General features: G+C 36.9%; 1 protein-coding gene across 1 annotated transcript; it reads right to left on the minus strand.

The window, feature by feature from the left end:
* Positions 1 to 4,541: 4,541 nt before the first annotated feature.
* LOC143530900 (uncharacterized) lies at positions 4,542 to 8,211 on the minus strand. The gene is made up of 3 exons (XM_077026315.1): positions 8,149 to 8,211; positions 7,663 to 8,047; positions 4,542 to 5,182 (listed from the first exon to the last, which is right to left on the minus strand). The coding sequence occupies exons 1-3, from the start codon at positions 8,209 to 8,211 to the stop codon at positions 4,542 to 4,544; spliced, it is 1,089 nt and encodes a 362-aa protein (XP_076882430.1).
* Positions 8,212 to 9,551: the final 1,340 nt, after the last annotated feature.

Consider the following 9,551-nt stretch of genomic DNA (forward strand, 5'->3'; position numbering starts at 1 on the left):
TAGCGCGCTGCGAGAAGAACTACAAATCCTTAGCGCGTCGCGGGAAGAACTACCGTTCTTAGCGCGCTGCGAGAAGAATTACAATTCTTAGCGCGCTGCGAGAAGAGTTCGTCTCGCGAATCGCTGAAACAAGTGGTCTTCACGCAGGATTCCTTGTAAGGGATCTGGCGCGTGGAGCTGCGCAGACAACCTTAGGCGGGAAGGAACAAAGGACAAGCAAAGAGTTAGAAGAAAAAGAGGGAAACAAGGCTTAAGGGCGGGAAGGCGACAAGAGGGAAAAGAAGGCGGAAAGAGAGAAGGAGAGGGACGGGACGGCGGAAGGAAAAAGAGAGAGAGGCGGGAAGGAAAATATATATTATTATTAAAAATAAAATACAAGTATAAATAAATATTAAATCATAAAAGAAAGAGATCGGATAAGAGAAACGGGTACCTGGGTCGGGTCGGATCGGGGCAGATGTCACAGCACATACTTCGAGGAAACGTTATACACAAACGAAGGCTCAGGACACGTTTCTCAAGGAAATATGGCACGTTTATCGAGGTGGATTGTGAGTCGGGTTCTCGGGTTTTATAGAGATGTTAGAGAGAGACTTGAGAACTGATTTGTGGGATGTCAAGAATGAAACCCGGACCTTGCTATTTATAGACATTATTTTCGACCCCAACGCGGTACGCGATGGGTCCCTGAGCAGACCTATCGTGTACCGCGATATAGGTCTGCTGACTCACAGCGTAGACTTGCCACGTATTGACACGTGGCAGGCGCCGCTCCATGTGACAACACGTGGCAGCAGGGTTGCCACGTGGTGACACGTGGAAACACATAGTGCCACCGTGTGCCACGTGGCACACGCGTCACAATTTGTCAGACACCCCATCCCGGTACGCGATGGGAGTCTCTTTTGATCCATCGCGTAGCGCGATGGGTCAAGAAAACAGAATTTTCATTTTTAACCCTCAAGTTTGGCATTTGGCAATTTTAGTCCCTAGACTTTGGAAAGTTGATACTTTGAACTCGAAATTTTCACGATGTTACATCGGTGGTTCCTGGGAACCACCCATTTGAATGTGGATCCGCCCATGCTGATGCGGACTGGGGTGGGTTATGGGTGCCCTAAGCAAAGCCGGCTATGGGGTATGGCGGGGTAGTCGATGGCCACAGGCCCGACACCCCGCTAGGCCCGAATTTTTTTTTTTTTTAAATATATTTACTCTCATGAAAAAATATATGTATATTCAATATATTAACACAATTACATGACCATTAGCTTGGTCTAGTGGTAATGGATATGACATCTAACCAAAAGGTTGTGGGTTCCAATCTTATTTGAGATATTTTAAGCTTAATTTTATACAAAAATATTTTACACAACTCAAATTACAATAAAGTAAGCCTATTTAAAATTAAATTGTTTAAACCCAAAAAAATGTTCCTTTTATTAAAGGCCCAAAAAAATTTCGCCTTTGACCAAAATTTTTTTTCGCATTCTCGGAGCCAGGCCTGACCCTGACTCACGACGATCCACTTCTGGTTAATTATTGCATATTTTTAGGCACGAACTTGGTCTCATGGTCATCTAAACGTCAACCCACTTTATCGAGATATAGTGTTGAGGCCAACTATCGTGGCGTGGCAAACACAGTCGTGGAAACGTGCTGGTTATGGAACCTCTTGCTTGAACTATCGGTCCCTAGTCTTCACGCTACAAACATTTATTATGATAATCTTCCGGTTGTATATTTATAGGAAGCCTGTTCAACACCAACGAACCGTGCATGTCGAACTAGAAATTGATTGTGTTCGGGACAAGCTAGGTCAAAATTTACATAGAATAAATACCTCAAAGGATTATAAACTTTTGACTAAAAAATTGAGTCTTTTTTAGTCAAACTTGAGAAAACACTATACCTTTAATTTGAAATTTTGAATTAATAACTCTGTTAAATGATACATGGTTTCATAAAAAAATCCCAGTCATTTTTTATACTTTATCAGTGGTGGACCTTGAACAAGTAATTTGGGTTGGCTTGAAGATCTTGAACAAATAATTTGGATGGATCGAACTCAAAACATATATTTTTTTTTTCTTTTTTCGTCAAAATTGCACTACTGAGTGAAAAAGCTTGGTAGGCTGAGGCACACCCTGGCCCAAGCTAAAAACCGACCATGTAATCTTTATCGATCAAAAAAGTTCATTTTAGATCTATAATCTTCTAAACTTTACTAATAAATTGTTTTGATTGAAATGGGAAAAAATCAATCCCATAATAAATTAATTAATTAGTTGGAATAAACTACCCCGCCGCTTACCAATACAACGCTGGTTGCCCCAACCTATAATGAACTTATATCAAAACTCAAAGCATTCTGTAGAGTTGTATATGGGCCAAAAGTGATACTAGTTATGCTACCTAATAAAAGAAAAGTAGTCTGATATCATTCCTATAAAACTATCTGTCAATTGCAATATTAGATCTGGCACCATCATTTCACTCATTTTGGTTGACTTGACCTTTTACCAAAGTTGCATATAGTCTTATAAAAAGTTATGTTTCCAAACATATAACATAGTAACTTTGCTGGATATTCACTAGAAACATGTGCTGTATATTTACTAGAAATTGATCATTGTTAAAAGTTTGAACACATTGCATAGTTGGAATCAATAGCATCTGGAACATATTTTGTGAATTCCTGAATTAATAAATAATGAAGAAATATGATGGTGTGAGGTTGTGAGCATTTAATTGAGGCAATTGTATAACAGTATGTACTAGGTTAGTACCCGTGTTACACACGGGTTGACATTATATATGTAACAAAATGTATATAAACTACCATACAATATCATTATATATATATATAAACAACCATAAGATATCATCAAATTTAGAACCCAAAGATATAATATTTATCTATATTGGAGATACAGATAATAAGATAGTCTACATAAACAGTTAATAATTACACAAACTTAAGTTTATAATAAAAGTCATTACAACTAATTAGATGTTAACGTTGCTATACCAACATGATAGTCAAAATTTCCAACCTCAAACAAAATCATCAGTACCTAAAACCTGAAAAAGAAAAACAACCCATGGAAGTCAATTAACTATTTAACAAAAATGTTACTAACATATATCATAAAGACTTTATGTAAACATAAATATGTAAATACTTTTGTTGTAATACACACAAAATGTTTATATGTAACACAAGTTTATAGACATAACAAAATGAATAAAACTGGTTATAAAAAATCAAAGACTTTTGAAACTATCATATTATTGAAAGAATCATAATAACCATAAACTCTAAAACAAAAGAAGATCTAAACATGTGAGGTAAATTTACCAACCATCAGCTTCATCAACAATCCACCAAAAAACCAAACTGCCATCACAACCTACAAAACCAAAAAAACGATTTTACCAGTTTATTGTACGTTTTTGGAATTTGTATTTATAAATTAATGTAATAACATAAACAAACAAAATATTGTAATCAATAAACTAAAGAATTAAACTAATTAAGTAAATAAACAACTTATTGAATAACTGTTACCTTAAACTTCAACATCAGATTCAAAAGAACTATGAAGATCATCAAAATCGGATTCATAGTTTTGACACTCTAAAAGCCATTTAACCTTCTCACCGACCTCTTCTTCCAAATCAAAATGTGCCATGTGTTTTCTCTTATTCTAAAGCTTCAACTTATCCAAATCTCTTAAAAGATAAAGATCATTTGATTGTAATATTGATCTTGGCTTCACAGTCTTCTGTTGCCCATTGACATACTTTATAACAACCAAATTCTGGAAAGGATAAAAAAACCACTGACTCACATTGACAACCAGAAGAACCTCTTGATCATGTTGTACAATATCCTCTGGTATAGCATTCATCAGTGAGTTCTCTTCATCAGTTAGAACTACTTTTCGATTCCCGGCTGCGTATATTTGATACTTCTTGAGAATAGCAAAAGACATAACAGAGTAGATGTTATACTTGTGAATTACCGAGAGATCACTGATAAGGAACTCCCATCTGTTGTTATCGGAGCAAAATTTCCAGTCAACAATTGTCGACATTGTGGACGAAAATGAAAAACGGATTGTGTTTGATTGTCTGATTGAAGAAGTTAGGGTGTGATTGTTCATCTTCAAAAACCGTATAAACTAATCAAAAATAATGTCGGTTTATTGAATCAATAAAACTAATTATTAACCCTATACTTTCAGACTGTTTTAAAACATTATACCTATTTTTTTTTCTTTTTTAAATCTGGGAAATAGATAAGATATACAATATATATCAAATAACTTATAATTAAAAACATACCTGTTTAATAATTTATACTATAAATACAAGATAAAAAAGATACATAAAAAATAAGAATAGTAAAGGGATAATTAATAAACAAACATATACCCATAGTTAAACAAAATAAAATAACACAATCCTTTTATAAAAAAAAAAAGTTAAAGGTAATTACAAGATTTCAAACATAAACGAAAATGAAATGTAAAAACTCATACAAGGTTTCCAAATATTTCCTTATACACAACGTTTTTTGTTTCCTTAATCAGCTGGGATTCTTTATCTAGTAAAACAATCTTAATACCTTCTCGAGTCTTCACTCTAGACAAAGCAACATAAAGCTGGCCATGTGTAAAAACCGGGTCTTTTAAATATAATCCAATGCGCGCTAAAGATTGTCCTTGACTTTTATTTATAGTCATTGCAAAACAAACGGATATAGGAAACTCTCTTCTCTTTAACTTGAATGGAAGCTTCTTATCAGACGGTGTAAAACTTATTCTGCTAATTAAAGTACGAAATCCAATATTAGTACCAGAAACAACCTTAGCTTCAATGACGCGTTTACCCAAACTAACAACTTGTAGTCGAGTTCCATTGCACAACCCTTTTTTCTGATTAATATTCCGTAGTAACATAATAGGAACTCCAACCTTAAGTAATAAACGATGGTTTGGCATTCCAGACATACGATAAGATACGCTTTCAACCTCGTCGATGCTATCTGAACTTAAGTACTCCATTTCTTGACCAGGAAAATACGATAAGATACGATCATTAATCTCTTGAACCACATCATTTAAGGGAGCAAGCAACGCCCGTTCTTGAAAGTAAGTAAGATCATTAAACCTATCTAACATAGAAGGATAAACAAAATCTATTAAATCAGACATAGGATCAAGGGAATATTTTTGTAACATCCTAAAATATTCTAATATAAATAAAGAAAGTTGCGTTAAATTGTCGTGCGTTAATAATATTAACTAACGTCTAATATGGAAAAGATCATGGACTTGTATTTAATTAGGATGGGTTAAGGGTAATGGGCCTTAGGTCCATGAGCCTTAAGGGGTATAAATACCTCCTTAAATCACCCTTAAACCCTAAACCATCATTCATTTCCATCTTATTCTCTATACATCCAAAACACACACACCACACACCACCATATACGGCCGGCGGCCGAGAGAGAGAAACGAGCAAGATCTGAGAGAGATTAAACGTTAGTTGGTATTAGACCTTTATTACACGAGATCTAGAGTGCGTAAACAAGTTAAACGAGATCCAAACGAGCACTAAAGGTATGTTCTTGACCCCTTAAAGTTTACGTTTTATTAGCGTTTAGCATTGAAACTTAGAACGAGAGTAGATCGGGCATAAACGAAACATAAAGTTGTAAACTTGATGATAAACACGAGTGTAATGAACCCGAAAATGGAAACGGCTCGGTTAATGAACCCTTAACACTAGTACCGAACGTTTTTGAACTTAAAGGTCCAAACTTTACGTGTTTTCGGGTCAAACCATATCCAAAAACAACCATAGGAATGCTCGCGGGTTAGTCAAATACCATACCCATGGATTTCTTGGTAAAACGATAATGATTTTGGGGATTAAAGATGAACAGCGGCGGCTGCTGACAACTTCGCCTACAAGCGAACTTCGCCTGCAAGCAAGTTCGCTTGCAAACAAGTTTGCCTAACTGATAACTTCGCCTAGCAACAACTTCGCCTAAGGCTAAGTTCGCCAAACTGTAACTTCGCCTGGTGATAAGTTCGCCCATGATAACTTCGCCTAAGGCCAAGTTCGCCAAACTGTAACTTCGCCTGGTGACAAGTTCGCCCATGATAACTTCGCCTAAGGCTAAGTTCGCTAATGCTTAACTTCGCTGAAAGATAAGTTCGCTTAGATAATAAGTTCGCTTAATGTTAAGTTCGCTTAACAGTAAGTTCGCTTACAGTAAGTTCGCTTATTGTTAAGTTCGCTTAATGATAAGTTCGCTGGAGTTAGCAAATTAGAAAGTAAATTAAAAACCTAATGAAAAATGTGTTAAGACAGTTAATGGAAATAAAATTTTTCCAAGCTGACCTGGCAGCTCAACCCCAGCCAGGGGCTCTGCCCCTTGGACCCTGCTAGGGGCTGTCGCCCCTAGACCCCGCTGCCAGGGGCGCTGCCCCCGGACCCCCGTTCGTCGTGGGTTATATAAAGATAGAAATACAACATGAGTAGTAGTAGTTAATTGATACATGTAAATATTATACAGTTAGCCGTGCACAGCTCAAGAAGGGAATAACGATTAACGGAGAGCGTAACAGGATTAAGGTGAGTTTCTAGCCCTATTTATGTGTTATGTTTTCGGGGCTGTGTGCATACTCAATATGTTTGTTAATACGCTTATCCTAAGAGATAAGTGTATGCCTTATGTGAATAATGTGAAATGTATGAATGATTTCTTGATGGTACGTGAACGATCTTCGGATATTGCACGTACTGTCAGGTTGTAACGCTATGTATAAGGTAAGTATGATACGTATGCTTATGTGTATGAACGTGATAAAGTTAATAAAAGAAAGAAAGGATGGTTGTATGGTTACGAAGAGGGTACCGAGCCCTAATAATACTCGAGGTATGATGTATGGTTGAATGGTAACGAAGAGGGAATCGAACCCTACTAATATTCGAGAACTAGGGAACCGAACCCTACTAATATTCGAGGAAAGAGGGTACCGAGCCCTAATAATACTCGAGGAAGGAGGGTACCGAGCCCTAATAATACTCGAAGAAGGAGGGTACCGAGCCCTAATAATACTCGAGGAAGGAGGGTACCGAGCCCTAATAATACTCGAGGAATGTAGGGCGTAATGCTCTTTATAACGTAAGATATGAAAGTAAGTTAGTACAAAAGAAAGTATGAAAGTATGAATGAAATAATATAAGTTTGTGTGTATTGTATAATGTATGATTAACTAGAACTCACTCAGCGTAGCTGACTTTTAGTATGGACGCAGGTGAGTAGGATGAGGCAGCTCGCTTGAGGAGACACGTGGCACTGAATAAGGCTGGCATCGGAAGACTCAAGACGTTTAAGTTTAATGTTTTGTTTATTTTGAAAGACAAGATGACGTTTAAGACAAGATGTGTTTTGTTATGAAATGTTTTATGAAAGCTTTTATATTCCGCGAATGTTTTAATTAACTCTGATATTTAGAACTGCGTTTATGAGTAAATCCAACACGAAAGTAGGGCTACCGGTAACAGGGCCTTACAATTTTATTAGAAGATCCTCTTGAATTGATATAGTTGATTCACCATCATTAGGACCACCAAGATTACCTTCACCAATATCCAACAACCAATCAGCGAATTGTTTAATCTCTATAGTATTTGACATTCGAGAACCAACAGTCAACCTCATGTTCTTAGTTAGTTTCAAAACCTTACAATTTGACCATATGTAATAAGAACTAATTGTAGCGTTCACACAATCGTTTCTTTTTCCATTCTGTACAACAGGTAAAATCTGCCTGAAATCACCACCAAGAACAACTACCTTACCTCCAAACAATGATCCAGAAGTGTTGCCCAAATCAATATTCATAACATCTTTTTGGGTTATGTCCAACGCTTCAAATGCATGTTTATGAATCATGGGAGCTTCATCCCAAATTATTAATGATGTTTTCTTCAATAAGTCAGAAACATCAGTATTTCCCTTAACCTGAAAATGTTGAATATGTAAACATTATGTTGAATTAATAATTAAAAAACATAAATTTAAATGTGAAATAATCAAGATTTAATGAAATTTATAATAGTTACCTGACATTGGGAGTCCTTGGTAAGATTGATTGGAATAAGGAATCTAGAATGAGCATGTGACATCCCATATCGGTTGGGAAGGAGAACTAAGCATTCTTTATAAAGAGGTAGATACCTTCCCCATCATAACACGTTTTGGGCGCTTAATGGTAGTGGATGAGAGGAGAACTCCACAGTTAAGCGTGCTCAGGTGGGAGAAGTAAGAGGATGGGTGACCACCTGGGCAACCAAAAGCAAAACCGTGAGGCGATGGTGATACATCCCGGCCAAAGCGGACAATATTATGGTGCGGTGGTAGCTAGGTTGTTACAAGTGGTATCAAAGCCAGGTCCAGACTGGTGGTGCCAGGTCCCGCGAGGACGCTGGACCCCTAAGGGGGGTGGATTGTGACATCCCACATCGGTTGGGAAAGAGAACTAAGCCTTATTTATAAGGAGGTGGATACCTTCCCCATCATAACGTGTCTTGGGCGCTTAATGGTAGTGGATGAGAGGAGAACTCCACAGTTAAGCGTGATCAGGTGGGAGCAGTAAGAGGATGGGTGACCACTTGGGCAACCAAAAGCAAATCCGTGAGGCGATGGTGGTACGTCCCGGCCAAAGCGGACAATATTATGGTGCGGTGGTAGCTGGGTTGTTACCGAGCCGTTATACCTCCTTCTAATAATAAAGATGCTATTCCATTCGAAGCAACATTAAGAACAATTTATCCTTTAAACCGAATTGAGGCCGATAAAGTTTTCCATAAGTATGTTTTGCCAGTACCTCCGTAACCAAACACGAAAAAAACACCACCTTTTTTACGTTTCACTAAGTTGAATATTTCGTTGTAAACGCCTTTTTGTTCATCAGTTAGAGATGTGTACAACAGCTTAAAATCATTTGACAAAAATCCTTATTATAAGATAATTCTTCCATCATAAGAGGATTCATTGACGTAGACACAGATTCCTGATCTGGAAACGGCATGTGTGAAAACCTACGTAGAGAAGAATTGTTTGATACCAAAAACTCTTCAATCTAAAGTAATGCCAAGTTCTTCAGTTGCTCGTCACTAAGAGACAAACCTGAAAAGAAAATAATAAATCTACCTTAAACTAAACTACAAAAAGACAAGTTCACACATATAACAAAACTAACCTGGATTCTTGTGTTTCTTTTGTTGATGATAAAGAATCTCGTCGACTAAGAAATGCCATGTATTATCCCACACGTAATCAGGTCTTGATAAGGAGAATGTTATAAGCATTGTTGCAAACAAATTTCTTAGATAATATCCGTTTGCAGTATGGCTTGCTTCCTCAATTGCTTCTATGTACTCCTTATTGTTTGGATAAAAATCAGCTAAGTATCAAGTATCCAAATCTGTAAAGTGAGGTATAGTGCTATGTTGATAATAACGAA

The sequence above is a fragment of the Bidens hawaiensis genome, unplaced genomic scaffold, assembly GCF_021521415.1.
Source record: "Bidens hawaiensis isolate Kalapana, Puna unplaced genomic scaffold, B.hawaiensis_p1.1 tig00009061_1, whole genome shotgun sequence".
Classification (NCBI taxonomy): Eukaryota; Viridiplantae; Streptophyta; class Magnoliopsida; order Asterales; family Asteraceae; genus Bidens; species Bidens hawaiensis.